The sequence below is a fragment of the Hylaeus anthracinus genome, unplaced genomic scaffold, assembly GCF_026225885.1.
Source record: "Hylaeus anthracinus isolate JK02 unplaced genomic scaffold, UHH_iyHylAnth1.0_haploid 11982, whole genome shotgun sequence".
In the NCBI taxonomy this organism is placed as follows: Eukaryota; Metazoa; Arthropoda; class Insecta; order Hymenoptera; family Colletidae; genus Hylaeus; species Hylaeus anthracinus.
This window is the reverse complement of record NW_026534330.1, coordinates 13,360,053-13,386,989: the sequence shown is the minus strand read 5'-3', so window position 1 is coordinate 13,386,989 and position 26,937 is coordinate 13,360,053. Positions and strand designations below refer to the sequence as shown.

Sequence of the window (26,937 nt, the reverse complement as noted above, 5' to 3'; positions counted from 1 at the left end):
GTGAAATTAACAAAAAAATGCGAAAAGTGGGTAAAAGTATAGAAGCAATAAGTATTTGTACGATTCTTATGACGAACCATTTACAGTAGAGTTTGTAACGTAAACACAATAGTTTATTGCTCCGTACGAATTAGAAAACATCAAATTTCCAGGAAAGTACTTTTAAAAATGGCTCTAATAGAGGAATTGAAGGAGATCCCACTTCGAATAACTAATAATTTAGTTAATTTAACGCTTAGATGAGTTGCAATAATTATAAAATCAAAAGGAAATCCTACGAAGGAAGTATTATATACTTGTAAATTAATGTAAATTTCTATTTTTTTAATGAAGTTTTAAAAATTAAACAGTTGTGCGAATACTTATTGCTTCTATCGATTAATCGTTTTTTTCTTGTTAATTTCGCAACTTACATAAATAGCTATTTTTTTTTGGTAATCTATAAATTCTAGAGATCTCCGAGAATATGTACAATGTCATTTTTTATAAAATATTAGTTAATAATATACAATTTTACATAGTTTTTTTGAAAATTGATCGGTGTACGAATACTTTTTACACCCACAGTAAGTGTACTCGTACTTGCTTAATATTCAAAATCGAGAAGGAAATCTCAAATGAAAAAATTTTATTCATTATTTTCGATTTGTTTTTTCATGTAGAATCACCTCCTTCTCGGTTGTACCACCGATGCTGGGACACCTTGTATAATAGTACTCTCAGAAAAAGACAAAAATGTTAAGTAAATATATTCTATAAAATTTTAATGAACAGAGATAGACGTTATCTTGGCTATACTTTGTTGTTTTATTGACCAGAGAAAGAGTTAACTAGCACGAAAGATATATTGGAATAATAGGAAATTTCCAAGAAGCTGGAACATTGAAACTTAACGAAACAGCAATAATAATACCATTTAATGAATCGAAAGAATGCAAAAGATGTCGTTAAAGTCGCTAGAATTTTCTCTAGTTGTATCGTTACGAATTTTTTAAACCACTATTTGCAGTACCCTTCACAATATTCAATAGCTCTTTCAAGCTTTAACAAAGCTTGCGAAAAAAGAACGAACGAGGGAAAAAAGCAATACGAACACGTTCATTCAGAACGATCGGAAAGCAGATGAAAGTTATATAAAATGTAGAATAGAAAAGTAGAAATATACGGGCGAGTGAAAAAGAGAAAAAAATCGAATAGTAGAACAGAGATTGTGCAAACAAGATAATCATTTGAATTAAGCTTCATTCGTTATGCCCTAAGCCTTTCTCCCCTTTTGAGGTGATACGAGGTACTCGGTATACCACGCGCATAATTCTACTTGTAACTCTTATCTTTCCCTTTCCTCCCTGTATTATACCTTAATTATGTTATCGCACTTTTATTCTACCATTCGTTACGCGAGTATCTATTATCGTCGTCGTTGTCCCAGTTTTTAATTAAATATCTTCAAAGTCTTATTTCGACTTTTTACCTCCGCGATTGTAACAGTTTTTAGTTACAAATTTTTACTAAAATCCCTCTCCCTACTTATATTCGTTATATTCTACCATGAATGTTTATTTACAGCTCGTTACATTCGTTCAGACCTTAACGAATAATTCGTCTGGCAAATTATTCAAGAGTTATATACAGGATGTCTACGTATAAGTTCGGACATACGCAGGATGTCAATTCTAAAACAAATTTTCAACAAAAAATTACTCTTAGACATTTTCTTTGTGTCGCCTTATTCTCGAGTATTTTCACTTTTAATTTTTCTTCTGCGTTTTCGACTTGACGCTCTTTAAACGGTCATAACTCCACCAAATTACAGTGCAAACTTAAAAGTAAGTATACCATTCGAAAGAGCGTTAAATTTCCCATCTCTCTGATGTCAAAGCAAAATTTATTACGAAGATTAAACAAGTGAAAAATTAGGTCAAACTTTACATCAAGAAAATTTCAAAAAATTTGACTTTTTCTGTATTCGTTTTTCGGTTTCAAAAACATAGTTGTTTGGCGGGCACTCCTCGGGAAAAACTTCCTCGAAGTCTCAGCTTTTGTATGATATTATCAAAATAAATTATACGGTGATATTTTCGGGAGAAAATAAAGTTTGAATGCATAAAAGCGGCCTTTTGCAGGTGAAAATTGACATTTTTCAACAAAAATCGACTTGTTACTTTGAAATTAGCTTGACATCGGGTTTGATGTATTTTTTGGTGCCAGTCCCGAGTCACCCCAATTAGGAAAAAAACTGTTTTTTTTACACCCCAAGGTTTTGTTTTTTTTCCCAAGAAATTATTTTTTTCACATTTAAACTCTTTTATCCGATCTCCTGTGCCGAAAACATCGATTTTTTGTTTTGTGAAATCGATCGTGTTGCAATCTCCATATCATTTATCCATACACCGAGGTAGATTTTGATTAAATAGTCTCTGGAAATGAAAATTCTATGGATACATGTTCAAAAACAATTATTCACCTCTCACTCAGGCTCTACACGCGGCTAGGAGAGGCTTGAGGTGTTAAAAAATCAGTTTTTTTCCTAATTGGGGAGGCTCGGGATTGTCACTTAAAAATACGTCAAACTCGATGTTAAGTTAATTTTAAAGTGACAAGTCAATCTTTGTTGAAAAATATCGATTTTTAACTAAAAACCCACGCTTTTCTGGATTTAAACGTCATTTTAAACTCCCGAAAATATCACCGTATAATTTTTTTTGATAATATCATTCAAAAGCTGAGACTTCGAGGAAGTTTTTCCCGAGGAGTGCCCGCCAAACAACTATGTTTTTGAAACCGAAAAACGAATACAGAAAAAGTCAAATTTTTTGAAATTTTCTTGATGTAAAGTTTGACCTAATTTTTCACTTGTTTAATCTTCGTAATAAATTTTGCTTTGACATCAGAGAGATGGGAAATTTAACGCTCTTTCGAATGGTATACTTACTTTTAAGTTTGCACTGTAATTTGGTGGAGTTATGACCGTTTAAAGAGCGTCAAGTCGAAAATGCAGAAGAAAAATTAAAAGTGAAAATACTCGAGAATAAGGCGACACAAAGAAAATGTCTAAGAGTAATTTTTTGTTGGAAATTTGTTTTAGACACCCTGTATATGATTGTTCTAATATTTAACGAGAGTAAAGTTTACAAAAAAGATAATTATGTTAATTATTATTACGAACGTGATGAATCGTCTAATAAGAAAATTAAATAGCAAAGAGAAGAAGCGAATGAACAAGAATTTAATTAACGACCTATATTCCAAGGTATTTGTAGAAAAAAATGCCATGAACATATAGGTACTCGATTAGCGTAGAAAATATTCGACTAATATTTGCAGATCTAAATATTCCAATATAGAAAAGTTGGTCAAGTGGAGCGAGCACAGGGGAAACGGCATCGGCGATTCGCAATTCGCGACCGAGCGAATGACCGCGTGAGCACGTAGCAATTAGCACCAGGGGTAATCAACGAATTTGCATTTAAATGGCGGCCGAAAGGTGCACAATAAATCGTCTTGCGGTGCTTGAGCCATAATTGTGCGCGTTCTTCCTGGGTCTCTGTTCGCCGAGAGTGTCCGGAAGCCACGAAATTGCTATGTACCGAAACCGAATGGCAATTCATTCAATCTTTTCCTCTACTTTAACGACTTTGTATCGTTTCGCCCATTAACGCTTCGCGTATCGACGATTTCTCCTCACTTTTAAAAGGAACGTCGTTTGGAATTCGGAGTCTGTTAATGTTTTCTAATTCATGAGAGCTTAATATCGCGCGAAGTTTAAAAATTTTGTTAATTTTAACTTTGTTGAATTCTTCGCTAATTTTATTATTTGAGCCCAACTCACTGTATCCTCGAAGATAAATGTGGGAATCGGGAATTATGGCTGCATTGTATTCTAATTTTAAGAAATCTTATTTCTGGTTCTACCAGAGATCTATTTTAGATATAATTCATGAAACGGATGCATTTCGTTGAGGGGTCAGCGACAGGGAATTCTGACTGTTTTGCATTCTAATTTTAAGACCAAAAAAGTCTCACTTCTGCTTCTATTAAGCACCTACAGTGGGTGTAGAAAGTATTCGTACACCGATCAATTTTCAAAAAACCTATGTAAAATTGTAATTTATTAACTTATTTTGTATAAACAATAACATTCTACATATTCTTGGAAATCTCTAGAATAGATAGATTACAAAAAAATACTTATTTATGTAAGTTGCGAAAGTAACAAGAAAAAAACAATTAATCGATAGAAATGTTGAAGCAATAAATATTCGCACAACTGTTTAAAAGTACTTTACTGGAAATGTAATATTTTCTAATTCGCACAGAGCAATAAACTGATTACGTTACAAACTCTACTGTAAATAGTTCGTCATAAGAATCGTACAAATACTTATTGCTTCTATGCTTTTACCCACTTTTCGCATTTTTTTGTTAATTTCATAGATTATATTAACTAATACATGTTACTTGGACTATGTCTATCTTAGAGACTTCCGAGAATATGTAAAATATCATTGATTATAAAAAAAGAAGCGAATAAACTACAATTTCACACAAAAGCTTTTTGGAAATTGATCGGTGTACGAATACATTCTACACCCACTGTATCTCAGGCACATTTGAATGCATGAATGCATTTCTTTCTTGGAATCTCTACTTTAATTCAGTTTTCTGTAGACGTACCAATCGGTTTCAAATCTTCTCTCCTTTTCGACAAGAATTCCTTTTTTTTTCTTGCAAAAAGTTTGCTATAAGATCAAAATTTAATTGTAAGACCACAAAAGTCTTACTTCTGCTTCTATTAAGCACGTATCTCAGGCACATTTCAATGCACGAATGCATTTCTTTCTTGGAATCTCTACTTTAATTCAGTTTTCTGTAGACGTACCAATCGGTTTCAAATCTTCTTTTCTTTTCCACAAGAATTCTTTTCTTTTTTCTTACAAAAAATTTGCTGTTATTACTTTCAGCCCAGTATAGGGGCTTTTGGTGTAAACTCTTGACCCAATTAAATCCTGATTGAGAACGTGACGCAAGCCCGTGTAACTTAAAACTTGTTTCGGATAAATCCAACTCGAGTGCAATTTTGCAGACGTCCATATCGTCTCGGCCATTTATCCGCGGAAAAAGATATAGGGGCCAATATATTCCGCGCAGAAACGTTCGCATCTATCCAAATCCGTAAGGTTTTCTCGTCTCGTATTTTTGTCTCGCGAAATAGATATAATACAAATTTACGCGAAAACCGTTCCCCCGTTCGGTCAGATAACACGACGAATGCGTCCCAGAACGGCAGACCGTAATTTGTTGCAAGCCCTGAACTATTTCATTATTTTTTTTCACGAATCATTCTGCCTTCAACAACGCTGGCATCTTCGAATGATGGATTTACAATCTTGTAAAGACAAATCTTGTATCCAGATAGAGAGAGAGAAAAGATTTCGAAAAGAGAAGCAAATTTTGATTTGTTATTTGTAGACTGCGGATCTTTATCCATTTACAGAAAATTTGAATGTTTGAACTACAAAATGCAAACAATATGCACGAATATAAAAAAGATTGAAAGTAAAGTTCATGTTATAACATTTGCAGAATAAAATAAATTCCTATTTAGGTTCAATTTTTATAGGGACGTTCTAGTTATTTGTATGATAAAAATAACAATATGATGTATAAAATAAAATGATACTTTGCTAATTGTTCGATGGAACAAATGGTGCCTTCATTAGTAATTTATCATTCAATCGATAGTTTTCTCATAGAAATAACAATTTTCAGGAATTTTTACAATTTTTCAATTTCTCTTCCAAGTGGAGCGAACGCTACCATTAATAACGCGTTATTCGTCATCATTCGAACTGTTTCGATTCAGAGCCCAATCTACCGTATGAAAATCGCGCTTAAAATGAGAAAGGGTTTTACTCGAAACGCGCAATTAAAAAATGTTTAATTCATAACCGAGTCGAGGAAAGTGTTTCATCTTCATAAATCCCTTCCAGGCTCGCCTCGAATATTGAAGAGGGCCAATTTATTCGTACAGAATAATAATCAGCGGTTACGAAACAAAATGAATAAAACGAGATGAGCGAGTGTCGCCACGAATATCGTTAAACAAAATATGCGAACCATTTGTTTGCAACTATTAAGGTATTATTATTTCGTCCCATGAATCGCGTTCTCGATGAAATTAACGACGACGACGATGAGCACGACTACGTGGCCATGTTTCTTCCCGATTTCGCTGATGGCTATCTAGCTCCAAGTTTGCTCTAATTAAGCTTAACCTTTTGCACTCTCCGCATGCGTAATATGCACCACAACTCGCGAGGTTTGGCAATTGATATGTTAAATAAAAAGGATCTGAAAATATTCGACGAAAATTACAGAAAATCATCTTGCTTGTGGCTCATATTAAAAAAAAATTGAGTGCAAACGGATAATCGACTCGCTTAAGCAGCGACAAGCGGTGTGCGAGACGTGTTTCGATTGTAGGAATACTCACCGTGGAAAGTGTTCGATAATAAACGTGTAATAAACGTTGGAATCTGTAAAACTCCATACTGTAATTGTTATTGACGCTTCGAGGAATCGAACTGGGGTTGCTTGTTTAATTTGTCTGGACATTCGAATAAATTCAAATAAATTCGAATAATGTTATTGGAATGAGAAAGTGTTCGATTAGTTCAATTCAATCAAAGCCACCTAACTTTAAATTCACGTACAACAGTATTCCACGTTCTCATAATTTTAGATTTGTTTTTCGTAAGATCTAGTCTTCTGGAAAACAAAAATGTAGTTCTAGGAAATTATGTCTATCCTACTATTAAAATCTTGGCCAAAGCAGTAGAGCATTGTCTTATGTTTAAATAAGTTGACCATTCGCGAAAATGATCCTGTACACCCTGAAGAAACCGCGCAGACCTTGCACCATTAATTTGTACCGTCGCACAGTGCGGACAAATAGCAAAATTGTGGCCAAAATTAAAATTTCATTACTAATATAAATATATTGCTATTTATTAAAAAAAAAAAATTAAAATGAACCATAAACATTAATAAAATCACAACAAAAGTAACAAATTTAACAAATCCCGATTTTGATGAAACTTACTTGTTTGTGGGACCTTCTTATGAATTACACCATCCTCAATACGTGAGACTTTTGTATTTTGAGAGAGAAATTAACCCTTTTGTCCGAGCCGCCCCTTTTACTTTTGCTCGGAAACGATTAGAGATTTCAAAAAAATGTTCAAGCAAACATTACACTGTTTTTAGAGGCCTATAAACTAATACCAACAAATCTAAAAAAGAACACATTTTTTTTTAAATTACCTCCCCCCCTCCCTCGAAATTTTTGAAAATTTTGATTTATTTCTGGATTAGTAAAAGCGTTTTTTTATTCTGAATCCAACGGTATGTATGAGTTTATGATTATCATACAGGAAAATGATGTAATATTGTAAAATTGTCGCTTTAGTAGTCCATATTTCGAATTCTTTAGGAATTTTTTTCTCATAAATAATAGAAGTTGCTTCTACATGTTATTTAACAAAATATGCTTCGTTTTGACCAAGGATGTGAGAAATCATTTTTATAAAAATCCATGAATCAATTAAATCAGAATTTTCAACTTCCAATTGCGATCCTACACCAACAGTACGGTCCCTTATTAAAAATTACGTTAAAACCGAACGTTGCAAGTATTTGCAAGAGAACTTATAAGTTTCTTAAAATATAACAAATAATGTGTCCAAATATGTTGAGAACTCAGGATACTTTTTGCTGTTTTGTCTGTATGTTTGTTTAAAGATAAAGATTGTATTATGGATACAAATGATTGATACATGATTATTTATAACAATTTCCACGCTGACACACATTTTCTACGATAGAAATCTGCCTCACATTTTGATATACAGGGTGTCCCAAAACTCGGGGAGGAGCAGGAAATGGGGAGTAGCTGAGACGATTCTGAACAACAATTTCCTTTGCAAAAATGTCGGATGGGGATATATTAAGGAGATATTAAGCGAAAACCCCGACCAATCACAGCGCGCGTAGATCGTTGGAGCAGCCGCGGTAGCGAAGGCTACGCGCTAGGTCGATGCTTCGATGCACGTCGAGTCACTTGTCGCGTGCAAGCGCGGCCACCAGCGCGTAGCCTACGCTATCGCGGCCGCTCCAACGGTCTACGCGCGCTCTGATTGGTCGGGGTTTTCGCTTAATATCTCCTTAACGAAGCTCCATCCGACATTTTTGCAAAGGAAATCGTTGTTCAGAATCGTCTCAGCTACCCCCCATTTCCGGCTCCTCCCCGAGTTTTGGGACACCCTGTATATATATACTGATATTGAATTTTGTCCATTTATTCCGTACTGTGCGTCGTGTGCAACAACGAACGCCGTTACCGCCTCGAGACGATTAATTTCGGTCTGTACGCGAAAGAAAAAGCGATTAAGAGAAACGAAACATGATTATTTCGATGAATGGTCTCGTCCCGTCCTGACTCGAATCGACGGGACGATCCTCGTATACGTGCAGGCGTACGTCCAGCAAGCAACAACGTGAACAATCGTGAAGCGAAGCGCGATCTACGATATCTCGAAGACAAAAAAGCATTTCTCTCAAGCGCTGAGCCCGCATGGAACGCGCGTACTCGATCAGATTCTGGTGGTCGGACGATATTCTCGTAGGACGACCTCGTGGCAATTTCGGAAAAATTTATGGAAACGAATAAATTATTGTTGAAGTACATTTCACGCAAGAGGATGAAGAGCTCGGAGACGTCTGATCTTTGTACAGTGATGTGCTTTGTACAGTAGGTATTTCTGAGGGTAGGATGTAGATCAAAGATGGCGGATACCTTTCGTACACTCAGATTTAAGTAGACTGTGGATTTTAGGCATTTATAATGCAAAGTAATGTAATAAATACATTCTAAAGATGCCAAAAGGAGTGTGAATTTATACAGAACGAAATATCGATATTATTATGTTAATTAATAATAATAAATACATTCGAAAGAAAACCAAAATAAATGTGCACATATGTAAAAACGAAATAACAATATCGTTACGTTAATTGTAAACTATATTCAACATGATGTATATTTTTGTATGTGTTTCATGTTATTATACGTTACAAGTGCATAAACATTCGCAGTCTACTTATGGGTCTCGTGCAGCATCCAGTATACAAGGATCAGAGCATTTACCCCTTGCCAGACAAGAATCCTCGCCATTCTTGGCTCCAGCGTGAGTAAAAAATGGTCGATTCCTGGAAAAGAATCCCTACCTCCGTAACTGAACATGATCGCGATCACTTAGCGAGATCGTACTGCACCGTGCAGCGAAGTTAGACCTCGTCAGCCCTGGTCTGCAAAGATTCAGCCTGAGCCTTGCGAGGGTTAAAACAGAAACGCATTTCTAAAAAAATGTTTCGCCTTCTATCGAGTTAGCATAATCAGCTTCAATGATATAGTACGTTGTAGTACTCTAAAGCGAACTGAAACACCGGAACCGAGACATTTGAACAATTTAAAAATTCATTCGTAGACTTACGAAGAATATCATCGACGTAATATAGCGTCGCGTTTCTGTTTAGAGACGCGCGGATTAGGCGTGTACGCGCGTTAAACGCGGTGCGTGACGGTGAAGAGAGAACCCTTCGCAGATTGACATTTTGCGTGCTCGTACAGGTGAAAGCACGTGTCGTCGCTCATCGGCGACGTCTAAACACTGAACTCACTCACCGAAAATTTCTGGACGGATCGCGTTTTCGTCGTGCTTGTCATCTAAACGAAACAGCACCAGGTTTGAGAAGGTACAGAGAACAGTACACGCACGGAGCTCGAACGAAGCGATACTAGATTTCGTTCGTTCGCTAACAACAAGAACAACACTCCCGGATCATGTCGGGCAATCGTTTATATATTGCAAGAAAGTGCTTACACAGACGGTTCGATAGGAAAATGGGGGTCGATACTCACTCTCGCTGTACTCTCTAACGCGAAGCTTCAGATTGTCCCTGATAGAGGGAAGGACGATGGTGTCGTTGTGCATCATCTCCTTCAGCTTGGCCATGGTGTACGCCTCGCTACCTACCACCAGATGTCGTTCCAGAATTTGCGTCGTCTGCAATCAGACCGCGATAAATCAAGATCGATAAGAAGAATTTTAGGACAATTTTTGGAATTTTGAAAGCTCCATTCTGAGCATGATAAATCAGAACCATGAAGACTGTATAAGGAGTCCTAACTGTGTAGTGCAGAAGTGTTATGAAAATCCCGAGCTTGAAGTTATGAATATTTCTACCACTCGCGGCTCAAATGAGCACACACTACGATATATGTACATTTGTATACAATTTATCTACAAATAATATTCAGATTGCCCTGCACTTGACCGGCAGTCCATTTGTTATTGCAAAATACATATGAACTTTGTGAGGTCTATATTTTTTTGAATACCTATAGATAATATACATATACACATATGACATACATGCGGTAGGAACGGCAGGCCTAAATTATACATAATAGTTTTTTTCACAACCGTTACCTTTACGGCATGCAGAAAAATGTCGCCCATGTTTTAGTAATGAAATAAAGATAACGGATAAAGCTAAAGGATTTTTAGGAGAAACAAATATGAAAATATAAATTAATTTGAGATAAAAATAATATTTTATTTTGGAATCTCTTCCACGTGCCCTCCATCATTTAGTGTACAATTTTTTATTCGTTTTAGAAATTGTTTTTCTACTTTTACAAGAGTATCTGTTGGAACGTTGCAACACGCGTTAACAATGTGAAAAAAACTATTATGTAGAATTTAGGCCTGCCGTTCCTACCGCAGTCTCTTCGTATCGGTTTCAAGAGGCCGGTCTAACCCGTAGCATTTTAACACTTTATTTACCGGGAGCCTATTTTTAGGCTTTTTACTTGCAGTATTTAGCTACTCGAATTTATTTACTATGTTGATAGTTGTCTACTTACAATGTTCAGTGTTTGGAAACCGACTTGGCTTTCAATGTACCCAGTAACAGTATGGAGGAATTATTGTCAGCCTAGATTGGCATATGGTACCGTAGAAAATTCTCTTTTGAATTAAAGTCTGTTTCTAAATAGCCCGGTAGATAAAGTGTTAAGTGCGGTCGAGAGTCGAGACCCCCTACTGTGCTTCCTGATCTCGCAGATTTTCTTGTACCGAAAATCAGTAAACTTTTACGCGTAATATCTTAAAAACTATTTGTAAAAGGGTGTTTACAGTAAGCTTGATGAATTCGTCTTGAAACGTACTATCTATTGATCAAACAAAATGTATATAATCCCATTTGAAAAACCAAACGTAACTTTCATATCTCTGTAAACAATAATGATAAAAAAAAAATTGTTACAGCTAATAAATCGACCCCCTCTTGCCATTCAATTTCATATCAGAAACTTTTTTCGTAGCTTTAATAGGTTACGAAATAATCGGCTGTCCAGGATTTCGTGGGACATACTGTACATATATACACGGTCTGTCTAAAAAGAAACCGAACTTTTGCTATAAAATGAAAAAAGTACAAGTAATGTTTCTACACACACGTTTATTTACTCAAAATAATCTCCCTCTGCGTCAATACAGCTTGTAGACTCCGTAATTAACATTTGGTAGCCCGTTTAGTACGGCGGTTACAGCGGCCTGAATCTCCGAAACGTTGCTATAATGTGTCTCGTTCATTGAAATTTTCAATTTTAGGAAAAGAAACTAATCGCAGAGTGACAGATCAGGCAAGTAGGGTGGATGATCCAAGGTAACAATGCCTTTTTTAGCCAAAATTTGACGCTCAGTTGCGGCTTTGTGTGCAGGTGCATTGTCGTGCAGCAACAACTTCGTCTTCAGTGGACTTTCGATCGTTTTTAAATCGAGTGAACCACTCGTAAACTTGTGTACGGCTTAGGCATTCATTCATCCCCATACACTTGTTTCAATAACGTAAGCGTTTCGGTAAAAGTCTTTTTAAATTTAACGCAGAACTTAATATTAGCGCTTCATTGCGGTATTCCAACAAGCGTCACAAAACGTCCGTTATATTTCAAGTCACACAACGGAATGTGAACGACCGATTCACATGATACTGTGCACGGTCAACAATTAACGATTAGAAAAAATGTTAGAGCAAAAGTTTGGTTTCTTTTTAGACAGACCGTGTATATCGTAGTCTGCGCGCATTTGCGCCGCGAGTGAACGAAATATTCATAACTTCAAGTTCGGGATTTTGATAACAGTTTTCTAGTAACTTTCTTAGGGAGTTGGATCTCCTTATACAGTCTTCATGATCTAAAACTATCGAAGAAATAGCACAGTAACTTTAGTAAGTAAATATATGTACATTGTAATCTGTTTGGATGGGAAAAACAATAGAATGGTCGAGGTGGTCAAGCTGCATATGCAATATTAGGAGAGATAGAGACAGAAAAATGGCCAGTTTCTTGATTTTGGAATCCGAAAGCTCTGTTCTAAAGAGCACCGTGCAACGCAGTTGATCATCGACGAATACTCACGTGATAACTGAATTCAGGCATGAAGAGCTTCTTGTAGGTAGACGGGAAGCTGATCTTCGCCATGTACCAGGCGGTATCGCGCGGGGCGAAGTAAGTGAAACGCTTGGTCGTGTCGTTGAGCATGTTGTTGAACCCTTGTCGTTGGCCGAGCAAGTAAGTGGTGCTGGAAAAGGGTCGAATAAGGAATTCGTCAATGTCTTTGGGCAACTACGAGTCCCGTAGGAGGGATTAGCTGACGATCACGTCTAATACACTGCAGTCTAAAATTCATAGGGAAGAGTCTGCTGGTGGCAGTAGTCTATCAACCTGTTGTTAGGTTGATGTGGATCTTTTAAATAACGCGCCACAGTGTTATGATTGTTTATATTGGTTATTGGGGTTAGAAAATAATTATCACTCAGTTATTCTCTTTTATTGGATTGTCGAGAAAGTCATCAAGTATTTTTTCTTGATTTTTCAAATGTTATTTATTTATATAAAGGATAAAGATCAATCAATGATATTATAGTCATTTTAAATAATTAACACGTCTTTTATAAAAGGAACAAGAACACAAAACGTTTATTAACTATAACAACAGCTCGATTAGTAAACACGTCCGTTTGAAAGCAAGTCTGGCGATGTTCTGCCCATTTAAAAGTTGCCGGTTCTCTTGGAAACCGGAATATCCTGACGATCCGCTTTCGCTCGCTCTTCAGAACGCACTTCACATCGTCATAGTATCTTCACGCTGCCGCAACAATATATAGCCCGTTTTGTTCGATAACCTTTCGCCACCGTTCAGTGAGTTTCATAATTCCTCGTTTATAGAAGGACCTGTCTTTATCGGCGAAAAACTGACTAAGGTGCTGATTAACAGCCTCATCGGAATCGAACGTTATATCACGCAAAGAAGCTTGAAGAACGCGAAAGAAATGGAAGTCCGATGCCGCAGGATCTGGCGAGTATGGCGGGTGTGGTAACACATCCTATCCAAGCTCCAGTAATTTTTTAATTATTGCTTTGATTTTGTCATCATCAACCGCGATGGGTCTCCCTGACCGAGGAGCATCGCTGAGATTAAAATCACCAGCACGGAATTTCGTGAACCATCGTTGACACTGACGTTCTTGTAAAGCATTGGCACCGTAAACTTTACGCAACTTTTCGCAAGCTTGACTTGCGTTCTTCCCTTTACGAAAGTAAAACAATAGAATATGGCGAAAATGCACAGTTTGATCTTCTATTTTCAATTAATCATAAAATTTTCCAAATTCAACCAAATCGATCAGTCTTTTGTTTAGTACGAAACTAGAGTTCTTAGTTGTCAAATGACACCAATCACGTGGTTGCAACTGACTCTAGTACTGCCAAAAGTAAATTAGTGCCACCTGTTGCAGAAATGCGTCACGACTTTTCTGACAACCCAATATAAGACACTCTTTATTTCGACCAGAGAGTTAGGAGTTGCGATGTTGCTTTCAAGAAGACTATGATCGAACTGAGTATTTCGACGTCAGTGGAAAAATGCAACGAAAACTATCGGTGCCCTCTTGTCTCAGAAAAAGGTCTGCTGACTTTCTCTTTCAGGTCATAAACTAACTCCAAGAGACCTTTTCCGGTGTTGGTTTATTTTTTACCGTCGGGGTCTTAGACTTCGAGTCGCCAAGGGCCCGAAGGATCCAACAGTTTAATATAACTTTAATTAAGAAATGAAAATGGAAATGGAAATAGTATAATATAAAAGTCCACAACACTAACCCATATTTCAGTGTGCGTACCGCAGCATAGCGTTTGGTTCGTATGACGACCAGCTAACGACTGTTAACGACTAAATGACCGTTAAGAAATAACAAAGAAACAAAGGAAAAATTAAAGTGGTCACACTATGGGCGGTATTCACAGTCGCAACCTATTTCTAAGCTGGCCTTTAGCATATGCTTAAGGTGTTCGCCGGATTCACAGTCGCTGAATAAGTAACGCCTTAAGTATCGACTTAAGCATTTCCTTATGAAAACAATTGCTGTCTACTCCAGATTCACAGTCGATTCTTAAGAAAGTCTTAAGTCCTTAGGAATTCATAGTCGAATAAGTTCGCCTTGTTCATTGAAAACGTGTTCTTATTTCGCTTAATTGAGGTTACGTTTTTGAGTCGACAGTATATTATGACTTAAACACGCGTGTGAAAAGAAGAACGAAAATAACGTACAGTTTATAAGTACGAATAATTCCGTCGACGGGAGCCACCAGGACAAATGTTCGATTCAGGATGGACACGAATAAGATACATAAATAATGCTGCATTTTCAAGAATCATTTTAATTGGTTGTTACAATAGAAAATCGACGGAAATACCCGAATGTCAAACAACCATTGCTTAAGCGTTTGCTGGACTAAGCAAGCCTTAAGCATCAGTTCCTTAATTAAGTCGAACTTATTTGCTGACTATGAATACATAGCGACTCAAGCAGTGTTTATTCCAATAAGGCGATCTTAGTCAAGAACTTCTTAAGACAATGCTTAAGTCGCGACTGTGAATACGGGCCTATGTCTCCGTACCTACCAGGATGTTTCCGAAGCTAGAGGGACAGATTGCGCTTTAATCACGTCCAAAACAAACAAAATAAGAAGATGGACTAGATACATGTACTTTCTCTAACACCTGTAATGGTCATTTTTGTAGGATTCGTTGACCCAAACGTTTTGTCTCTGAAGTCTACGACTCCTCCCATCCTTGGCAATGTTTTCAAACTTTTCATAAACGTACAAGGATCTCGAAGAAGCTCACAGAGCCTTCTAGATCCATTTCTGACGTACGTCAAAGCGTTATATCAATATTGTCCGAGAATTTGAAGGAAAACCGGACGCGTTTGAGATCTGTATGCACGGGAGTGATTACCAGGGACTGCTGCCAAATACCTAACAGCTAACACGAGAGTCGAGCGACGTGCCTTCCGCTTGCTAGCTCTCTCGAGTGGCATGATTCGTTTTGTTGGTCCTCTCGCCAAGGTTCTGGGATTTGCGGTAAAAGGGTAGAACGCAGAGGCAAACGAATCGATGATAGCGGGGATTCCTGGGCATTCGGGAACGTGCGTGTGTGACGTATCGCCTATACGGGTTGGAGAGATACTGGAATGGATGGGTCCTACTCCGGATATATCATGGTGTGGGGTGATGGAATGCTGACACCACCATCCATCCAGTGCATCGGGTAACGATACCTATCGTATAAAGGAGCTAATGGCATTAAAGCCAGGACATAACCGACTGTTTCCTAGCCTCTCATGCAATGATCCCCAATCCGCGGTAACAAGATGGGCCAACTGACGCCAGCGAAGTAGCCTCGTTCCCAGTAACATATTGGCCATCGATAAACGTGGATTGTCCTGTGGTTTCTACCAGATCGAAATCCCTGATCGATCATCGTGATTCTTTTTTGGAAATACCTATGTTGTTTCGTTTGCGTTTCCCCGTTGCGAATTTTTCAACGATTTAGACGAGCTACGAGCCTGGCAATCGAGGCTCGCGCAAACGCGCGGTCACGCGTGCGTTATTTAACTGGATTTTATCGTTGCCGAAGGTTTATTTGCCGTTTATCGGAACACCGTTTAATGGGATTTTCCATTATCGATGCGTCGGTAATTGAAATAACGAGAGGGTGAATTAAAACGCGACGCGTCTCCTGTCGGGGTACACGCACGGTTCGAGCGTGTAACGCGAAGGTAATCTAGCGAAAGGGAAATCTACAGATTGTTTAGCGTGACGGGGTTGTGTCGTTGTAAATATAATGAGTAACTTTAATATCCGGGCACTATGAGATTTTTACTTTGTTACTTTTTATAATCAAGTATTATATTAACGTATATGTGTAGTAAACAATAGTATGAGTTTTATTTACATAACTTACTGTAGTTGTTAAATAATACGATTTAAACAAAACATTGTCTGATTTTCGTGTTACTTTAATATTCGGACACTTGGTAGTGTAGCTCCTTTTCTGAGTGTTTACGCAGCGTTACTTCGAGTTTAGACGGAGTGTTTGCTTACAAACACAGTCGACTGTTCGGATGATACTATCAAGCCTTATTTCATCAGTTACTCTTCGATAATCGTTACGTGCACGTGTGTAATTGCACGCAAAAGCAATACCACGTATAATATATGACAACTTGTGATTTTTCACAATGCAAAGGGGAAATCATGTAGACAAATTGCTGCCATACTCGACATGAGTAAAAGTACAGTGGCAGGTATCATCAAACGGTTCAAATGCGAGGATCGTATAGACTCTATACCCCAAAAGGGTCAACCGAAGAAGTTGGATGCACTGGTGATAAGAGGAAACTAATAAGAAAAAAAAGAAGGACCGTTCACTCAGTGCACCAAAATTAGAAACAGAGCTCTTAAACGAGACTGGGAAGAGGGTATATCCCCAAACAATCCACAGAGCCTTAAAAGATAGTGGTTACAATGGAAGAATAGCTAGGAGAAACCGTATGCGAATGAACAGAATCGAAAGAAGAGATTCAATTTTGCTAAAGAATTTTTCAAGGAAGAAATATGGTGGAACGAGGTAATTTTTACCGAGGAAAGTAAATTTAACATTTTTGGATCAGATGGACGAAGGATGGTGTGGCGTAAGAAAAATGAAGAATTTAAATTTAAAAATCTAAGGCCGACTGTAAAGGATGGAGGAGGCAGTGTGCTTGTCTCGGGCTGTATATCCACATTTGGGCTGGGTGAATTAATTTTTATTGACAATATTCTGGGAAAAAATGTGTATTTGAACATATTAAAAAATAATTTACACAAAAGTGCTACACAAATGGGAATTTTAAACACATTTAAGTTTTACCAGTACAACGACCCGAAACATAAGGCGTGCCTTATCATTGCGTGCATCGTGCAAGAATATTTATTGTACAATTGTTCAAAAATTTTACAACCACCACCTCCATCACCTGACCCCAATCCTATCGAAAACGTGTGGAATGGACTAAAGCGACGTACCAGGACAACAACAATATCTTCGAAAGAAATGTTGAAACATCGGTTAAAAGAAGAATGGGACAAAATAACTATTGAATATTTTTAAAAAAATCATTAGCAATATGCCACAACGTTTAAATAAAAGTGATACAATAGAATGGTTACCGAACAAGATATTAAAACACATATTATTATAATAATTAGACTCAAAATAAATAGTTTCTAAAAGTGACCGAATATTAAAGTAACGCGAAAATCAGACAATGTTTTGTTTAAATCGTGTTATTTAACAACTACAGTAAGTTATGTAAATGAAACTTATACTATTGTTTACTAAACATATACGTTAATGTAATACTCGATTATGTTTTTTGCTTGTTTTGTTAGAAACGAAGTTATGATGTGATAACGTAGAAATCTCATAGTGTCCGAATATTAAAGTTACTCACTCTGTAGTTGGCGATGGATCGTGCTGTGCGTTTGAGGCTTTGCGATCGATCATTTTTTTAATTACGAATTTGTTAAACCACAGAGTGAATTTGCTGATAAAGCACAGGAAGTTTACCACGATCGGGGCCTTTATTTTTATCTCCGAAACTACCGATCCTATTATGCTCTTCCTTTTTTGTTTTTCTGAGGAAGAATAAAGGTCTATTTACACATATCCGTAACGTGTCAGTTCCGTATCCGTACCGTATCAGTAACATCCGCAACGTTTCTAAATATCCGTAACGTGTCAGTGCCGTATCCGTACCGTATGGGTAACATTCGTGACGTTTGATCAGTGTTTCCCGAGACGGCGAATTTTACGAATAATAAATTAGCAATGATTGCTATAAGTTTAGATGACGAAATGGAAGAAAATAAGACGAAGAAACGGAAGTGGGTCCATGAAATTTGTAAAAAAAGAAAAAGCGAAGGAGAATTCGTAACTTTATACAAAGAATTGATTGAAGATGAAAGGAAGTTTTTTGATTATTTCAGGATGTCTGAAAGTTGCTTTAATATATTATTAGACAAAATAGAAATATATTTAAAAATGCAAGACACTCGCTGGAGAAAAGCTATAACTCCGAGGGAACGATTAGTAGTTTGTTTGAGGTAAGTAATAGAAATTGACATATTTTTCGGAAATAATGTTTTATTTTATTTTCTATTGTTTTTTTTTGCAGGTTTTCGAGGAGCTGGGAATTCCAGAGGGTGCATTTAACAATATTGGACAATCATAATTTGACAGCTTAGACAAAATTTAGAAATCTACTTTTTGCTGGCTTTTCGGGCCAAATACTCCACTGTGTGTCGTAAGCTGTCCGTGAAACAAAAATACCGTTGAAACTAAATAGAAATTTCACTAAACGGATACGGATCATGTCGGTCACGGAGCGGTGTCGGACGTGTGTGAACATTAGGGATGGCGTGAAAAATAACTAACAATGATTTTTCACGGTGATGACACAATCACGGTCGCAGTCGTTATTAAACTTCGATCACGACCGTGATCCGAAAAATGACGTTTCAGAAGCGGTTCATGTTAATTATTATCGTTAGTGTATCACTGTCTCCTCTTAGCGGAAATTCAAGAAACTACAAATTAGTCAAATTTAAATTGTATTAAAATTATATTAACATTGCTTTTAGACCATATTATAATACATATATAACCTAAGACCAACATAATTAGTGAAAAGAATGTTCTGTATCAATCAGAAGCGATCACGAAAAATGACGAATCACTGTGAAAAATCATCATGATTGAGAATGAACGTGATTGAATCACGAGTGATTCAAAAATTGCAGTTCACGCCATCTCTAGTGAACATGTCCATTTAAAAACAACAGGAGAATATTAAAATTACAGAACTGAACGGATCCGGACTGACACGTTACGGATGTGTGTAAATGGACCTTAAAGCTTTCGAAATAAATTTTGTACTAGACTGAAAAGTCACGTTTCTATCGTGAATAAAGTCAGCAACGTCAGCAATCGGAGTGCACGTTGAACAGAGCTATTTCAACCGTAGCTCGAGGTTAACGAAAAGAAACTGTTTAGTCTCTTTAACTAGCGGGTCTATTTTCTCTTTCCGAGTCCCTTGAATTGTGGACCATTAAGTTGAACAAAGGGACGGCAGTATCAATAGGAATCGAGGACAATAGTGTTCGACGCGTGGCTCGTGGAACCATCCAATTCCCAGCGTAAGATTCCCTGTTTATAGTTCCTCCGTCGAGCGGAGCACGTTCACGGTAATTGGAATGGAGATTTGTTGCGTTATTTTAATTAAATTTGGAACAGAGTAAAAGGTATCGAGCCAGGCTGGCGAAGCATACTTCTTTCGGGGTATTAGATAATTATGGCGCCTATTCGCCAGTGAAAAAACTGGTACTTGGCTGCACACAGTTATATTATGATCACCCTCTACAATAGAAAGCGATTCCTTCACAAAAACAAGTCGAGCGTTTACTTCTCAGAATATACACATCCCTTCCTCTAACGGTGGTTGTTTTTGCGTTCCAGTTTGAATAATACTCGCTGTTTGGGAGACACAGAGGACAGTTAAACTTTGTGGTGGGGGTATGACTTCTGTGGTCTACTTTGAGCAATCAGTTATCATTTCAACTATCCGCGTGATGCTACGTGCTTGGGTTAAACGTCTTCTGATCAGGTACGTACAGGGTGTATAGAGCTATATTATTATCATCCCCTATAATAGAAAACGAATCCTCCACAAAAATAAATAGAGCACTCAATTCTTCAAATATTATCATACCTTTCGCTAATGATAGTTGTCTTTATGTTTCAGTTTGAATAATACTCGCTGTTTGGGAGACACAGAGGACTCTGCTCCAAGAAACGACAAATGGAGCGACAGTTAAACTTTCTGGTGACGAAACAACTTCTGCGGACTCCTTGAACCACCAGCTATCGTTTCGGCTATCTCTGTGGTACTACATACTTGGGTTAGAGGTCTTCTCGTCATGTACGTGAGTATTTTCATATGTCCAACCTAAAATACTCGATTGTCGCGTTCAAAACAAACGTAGCCTTACAACTGTGCGTCATTGATATACATACACACCATTCTTAACCCTTTATAACAACGTGTGCATAAGGAATAAGGATAAGGAATTCCGTCATGAAAAGCACAAGCCAGACATGTCGTACAAACGTGGACAAGAGACTTTACTTTAATCATAGAGTAGGGGGTTAATTTACTTAGTCAGCATTCGTAGTTATTTATTACATCAGCAATAATCCCTCAGTAATTTAATTTATCGACCATGACAAAATTGATCTACTCACTTGAGCATGGGATCGGTCTTAAGCTTCTCCAACACAGTCGTGTAAGGAACACCCAGGACCCTGTCGATGATGTGAATGATTCCATTCGTGGCGGCAATATTCGCTGTGACCACGGTCGCGTTCACGCCCCCGCCTTCGACGGTCACTGTCTGGTTTCCGCTGGGCCCTTGAACTACGTTGAAGTAGAGTCTCTTCCGGTCCGCCGCCGTGGGCACCTATAAAAAACCGATAAACCATGAAGGAGACGTTAACGAGGGCGCGCGACACGCCTGGGAAGCGTGCCACTCGTGTTTGTACACCGAACAGCGACAGGATGTACACATTTCGAATATTACGCCACTTCGTGTTAAATTATGAATCAAACAGGGACTGAATTACTTTTTAATTGGTCTCTTTGGAAATTCGGTGGAAAAGGAGGGTTCGAGATTTTGAGAGAGAAAGATTCGCGCTTTCATTCGTTAAGAGCTTGTAGGAATTTAACGAATAAATGTCAAGCAAGTTTGAATACTGCAATCACTTTTAAGGGGGGAGTCTGGTCCAGCTAATGTATTTTTCTAATGCATATAATTTCCAGATATCATTAATTTTTGTTATTGAAACTTTTTTTACACGTAAAAGGACGTTCAAAGAAGAAAATTTGACAGTGTAGATTTAATTTGAATGTATACATGCAATAGATATAGTAGTCGCAAGGAAAGGATTCGGTCAAAACGGTGGGATGCGTGGAGCCCTGGGAAAACATCTGATAGATAAAATCAGAAATTTTTTTTCTTTAGTAGGTACGTAAAATGCGTATGAACCTCAATTTGCAAAAAAATTGTTAATTGCAAAAATGGCGGCAGAAAACATGAAAATGAACGATACATGTCGGCCGTTATTTTGCAATAACTTTATGTTATACTAATAATTCATTACGAGTCGAGGTTCATTAGTATATAAACTTAATTATCTTCAATTTAAGCGTTGAATCAAGTGAATCGGATAAAAATTCGATGAACTATGCGTCCCACCGCTTTGACCGAATTCTTTCCTTGCGACTACTATATCTATATACATATGTATACATTCAAATTAAATCTACACTGTCAAATTTTCTGCTTTGAACGTCCCCTTATATGTAAAAAAAGTTCCAATAACAGAAATTAATTATATCTGGAAATTGTATGCATTAGAAAAATATTAGGGTGTCCCGAAAGTTTCTTTCGCGAGTTGCACTCAATTATTTTATGTGGTTGTATTTATATAAATAGACGATCTAATTTCATAGATATTCATGTTGTAACAGTGATGGAGCAAAATGAATCGTGCACAATTCAGTAATGTAACATAAAACATAAACTATTGTGCATGTATTACTTCTTAATAAAGCGAAAGAAACTTTTGGGACAACCTAATACATTAGCTGGACCAGACTCCCCCCTTAATACCGAAGCAATGAACAATCAGAATAAAAAGTAGATACGAAAACTAGATTGAAAATTTACTCCCAAAATATCAACCATCTTTTTCTACCACTGTTTAGTCGCAATTTATCGTGCAAAATATCGTGCAAAATATCGTGTTATCGATTCGTTGGGCCATTGTTCCTGTAAGTAGGATCGCAGAGAGAAAACCAGAACTCGGTGCGCAGTTTGTAATTAACGAGACAGCCGACGTTGCGATTTTATTCGAAGAACAGTTGAAAGTCAGCCTCGTGCAAACAAGACACTCGTACATATCTAACTGCGAGTTACGACGGAAGGCGAGAGGAGGAGTTAAAAGTTATGTGCGTACCCCTACTCGAAACTTTCGCATAAAGCTGAAAGAAGAGATTGTGAGGGGTAGGAGTTGGAGGGAACGTCGTTAAACAGTTAGCAATAAGTTCTTTTCGTTATGTGTGCATCTCTACGCGTACTTCAGCCAGCACGGAAAGGAGGGATGTTATAATTTTCAGAAAGGATTCACTCCGTAGAGTATCCTGGCTTGCCTTTCGTTGTTTACGAAGCTTGTTGGATTAACATAAATCGTACACGGCTTTTGTGTAAGGTGTTAGGGTAGATTTCAGGAGATGGGTTCCATCAAGGAATACAAAGTATATTTTTATGTAACTGGTTCGATTTTGATAACCAAGAAATAATTTCGTTTAAGAAGTATTAGGTGTACTGAAAAGTAATGTTGTTTTTGCAATTTTTAATAATTGTTTATCACTCATCAGCTCATTGATTTTTATCGATATGGCATTGAAAATTTGCACACTAAATGGCAAAAGGCTGTTGATAACGAGTGCGATTACATAATTGATTAAAAATAGAAACTTATTAAAATTTTGTTTGAATTTAATGTAAAAGAAACAACATTACTTTCCAGTCTACCTAATACAGTAAATACTGGATAAGTGCAAGACAGTATTCACTGGATAAATGCAAGATAGCTATCCCCACCACTGGGGGGGGGGGGGAGGGGGAGGGTTTTCCTTTGATCGATTGATACGCTTCTGCCGACTGCTTTTTTCCTCGGAGCTCTTTCTTTTTCACTCTCTATCTTTTTCTACGTTCGATGATTGACTCGAGCCACATGTAAACACAGAATAGAAACCTCGACTGGATAACTGCAACATTTTGGTCTCGATTTTCTTGCACTTGTCCAGTCTTTATTGTAAACAAAAATTTAAGAGGGTCAACTTTTATGCCATTTATTCTAGTTTAGACAATAGTAGAAGTCACGTAAACTCGAACAAAAATTGAATTGGTTGATTTGGATGACTGGAAACGGTTCCATTTTTAACCGACTTCGAAAAGTCTATTTTTCTATTATCTATTTTTTTTTTATAATCAAGAAGTAACTTCCTTCGGAAAATTAAATTAAAATTCATGCAGTAGAGGGTCAATTAATATATCATTTATTCTAGTTTAGACAATAGTAAAATTCACGTAAACTCGAACAAAAATTGAATTGGTTGATTTGGATGACTCAATTTGGACAGTCCAAATTAATATCGTAATTTACGAAATGCTCTATCTTGCAGAATATTGGAGATCACTCGATATTTGTATCACATTTGTCGAATGGCTTTCCTTATATTCTACTTTGATGAAGTCATCTGAAAACCGTCTAGACTAGAATGTTTTCTTAAATTTCAGTTGATCCTCTCCTCGTGAATTCTTCCCGTGGCTGGTGGGCTTCAAAGGGCAGATCTAATAAATTCCGTGGAAATCCACGCCCCGCGCAAAGAATTTTCCTATAAGCCTCTTCCTAGGAGAGATCACTACCTTTACTTTTCATTCTACCGGATCACGGTTCGTTTTCTTCATTTTACGTTTCATTCCATTTACTCCCCCACCGTATCTGTTCCCTTTGGTAGTTTCTCCACGTTCCCTGGCGTCCTTCTGCCCCGTCTAATCGCGTTACGTACTCTCCGAGCTAACGCAACTGCTTCTCTGAAGTAATTCAACGATTAGGTATTTATTTTCCATTAGATCCAATTGGAAAAAATAATTTATCTCGCTGTTTTTGAACCAGTCGAGTAAGTTGAAAGAACGAATGGTTTAGATTCTTTGGTGTCACGGTCGATGTGATTTTTATTACATAACCAAATGACGTTGCTCTGTTTTGTGTCTCTCTTTAGAATTTCTTATGTTTATTATTATTTAGAGGATGCTTAGATTTTTTATTTCATCCAAAACACTGTTTTGAGGCTTCGCGAAAGGCCTTCTAGTTCCGTTTCCAAATTTGATGTTTCTATTATATTTTCTACATTTTTTCTTACTGCTTGTCAAGAAAAGATAATGTAACATCTGTTATCGTTTCGTAACGGATTTCTGCAATGTTCCAGTGCCACAACGTTCATTGTATTTCGCATAATTCGAGTAATTTGAATTTTAATCCAGCGCGTTACAACCCCTAAGAGGATTTGAAAGAAAATCCGCTCTGTTTGCTCCCCACGGTACAATCTCTCTCCATCTTAAGTCGCGCCAACCATTCAGGTGTTTTCTTTTACATTATGATCATGGCAAAGTTACCGAATCGGATCAACAACAGAGCAATGATCATCGGCAGAAGGGTAAATCGACTGGAGGACGAGGATGTGTTTGCCAATGAAAATGATTCGAGCAATCGAACGCTCGTACGTAATGGATATTGGTCATGAAATGGAACTGTTGATCAATTTCCTCTTATTCCTTCGGGTATAGTTGCCGTCGAGATGACTATACTAATTCCAGCAAACTGTATATCCTCTCGCGATACTAAAGGGCCCCCATCGATTTGAATCCATTTAACTATTGAGATATTAGATGACATTCTAAGCATTAAATAGTGGAAATTCTTTATTCGCGAGATTATTAGTGGACCTAGAACGAAACAGGAATTACTTTTCCTTTCCTTTCTAGTAAGAACAAAAGATGAGAAGTAAAATGGCGGCATAGGCCTATTCTCTGTGCCATCTAGTGGTCGATATTGAAATTAGTCTGTGTAAACAATGCCTCCTATCGACCACTGTTGAATTTAGACTCTACAGCGCTCTCTTTGAGAACTACATAGAACTAAACTCTGTCTCACATTCAAATTCTACGGTTCAATGATGAACAACAGTGGAACTTCGACTGTTGTAAGGAATTGGGCTTGGAAGTCCTGCAACAATCGAGGTTTCTGAGACAATCGAAACAGTGAGTAGCTTTGTATGCCTCCACCACTGCCTCGAACTTTATTTCTAATGATCATTCCTTCGTTTGTCCTTGTCGTGCAAAGTTCGAAGCTCGCGCGCAATAATCGAGGTCTTCCTGCACGTGACAAGAGTTACGTCCGCGGTACGACGCTAGATGAATGAATTGCGAACGTATATCTGTCTCGGGACAGAGAAAAAGAGAAGCGTCGGCGTTATCTCGTATGAAACTGAATGTGGCGTTACGAGACTTTAGTGTTGCTCTTCCGCGGTTGTTTTATCGTCTCATTTGGGGCTGAGGCACCGCGTCATAAAGTACAGAAGCGACATAAAACATATCCTCGCGATAAATCCGCGGCGAAGCGCGCCTCCGCGTTGCTTAATGCAAATCGGTCGACACCTGGCATAAAAACTGCGCATATTTTGGCTGGACGGCGCCAGCCACTCGGAAAACAATTAAAGGGCGACGCAAAGCGTTGCTTTATCGGTTTACTCAACCCCTGAATCTAGGCGTGATCTCTTGCAGGGGTCAAATTAATATTTAATAGGTACTAATTCTACATTTTCCAAGTGGAACATTTTAATCAGCAATGAGGGGATGTAATATCGGTAGAGTGACTTGAGAAATCACAAATTTATTAAATTTATTAACGTTAAATTATTCATCAGTTCATTCTCGAAATTTTACATTTTTTTTTGGTTCAGAATGACCTTCTGAAGAAGTAAACAAAGACAGTCACAAATGAATACAGTGGGTGTAGAAAGTATTCGTACACGGATCAATTTCCAAAGAAACTATGTAAAAGTGCAATTTATTATCTCATTTTTTATAAACAATGGCATTCTACATATTTTCGAAAATCTCTAGAATAGATAGAGTCCAAAAAAGAATAGCTATTTACGTAAGTTGCGAAATTAACGAGAAAAAAATAATTAATCGATAGAAATATTGAAGCAATAAGTATCCGCGCAACTGTTTCATTTTTAAGACTTGATTAAAAAAAAACAAATTTACATTAATTTACAAGTATATATAGTACTTCCTTTACGCATACCTACTTGTTCTTAAAAGAGAGTGCACTCAAATATACAATATGCAACGAAATCCTCAGCATGAAACACATCCTATTTAACTGCCAGCATTTCAATAGAATTAGGGCTAACCTCAAGATCCAAAACAATATAAATGAAATAATGAATTCTCGTGACAATATCAAAAACTTAATTGTATTTCCAAAAGAAACCAAGATCTATAACAAATTGTAAAATCACAGCTAACATAAGCTTGCACATGTAAATTAACACACTGTAGTCCCATCAAGCAACACAATGTAAAATTATACATGATGTTAAATGTAAATGCATAATGTTGCTCATGATCTGAATTGTTAATGCGACTTAAAACTTAAAAAAAAACAAAAAATACTTCGTAGGATTTCCTTTGATTTTGTAATTAGTGCAACTCTTTTAAGCATTAAATTAACTAAATTA

At 37.2% G+C, this 26,937-nt stretch overlaps 1 protein-coding gene across 4 annotated transcripts in view; it reads right to left on the bottom strand.

Annotated features, from left to right (window-relative positions):
* LOC128886390 (fasciclin-1) overlaps positions 1-26,937 on the bottom strand; it is a 441,990-nt gene that overhangs the window by 5,044 nt on the left and 410,009 nt on the right. For 2 of the 4 annotated variants that reach the window (XM_054141248.1, XM_054141249.1), the window contains 4 exons: positions 20,808-21,022; positions 12,542-12,704; positions 9,980-10,124; positions 9,743-9,784 (listed from right to left, as the gene is read on the bottom strand). In XM_054141248.1, the coding sequence (XP_053997223.1) occupies positions 9,743-9,784; positions 9,980-10,124; positions 12,542-12,704; positions 20,808-21,022 (565 nt within the window). The remainder of the gene's footprint in view (positions 1-9,742; positions 9,785-9,979; positions 10,125-12,541; positions 12,705-20,807; positions 21,023-26,937) is intronic. The other 2 variants (XM_054141250.1, XM_054141251.1) reach the window with 1 other exon arrangement.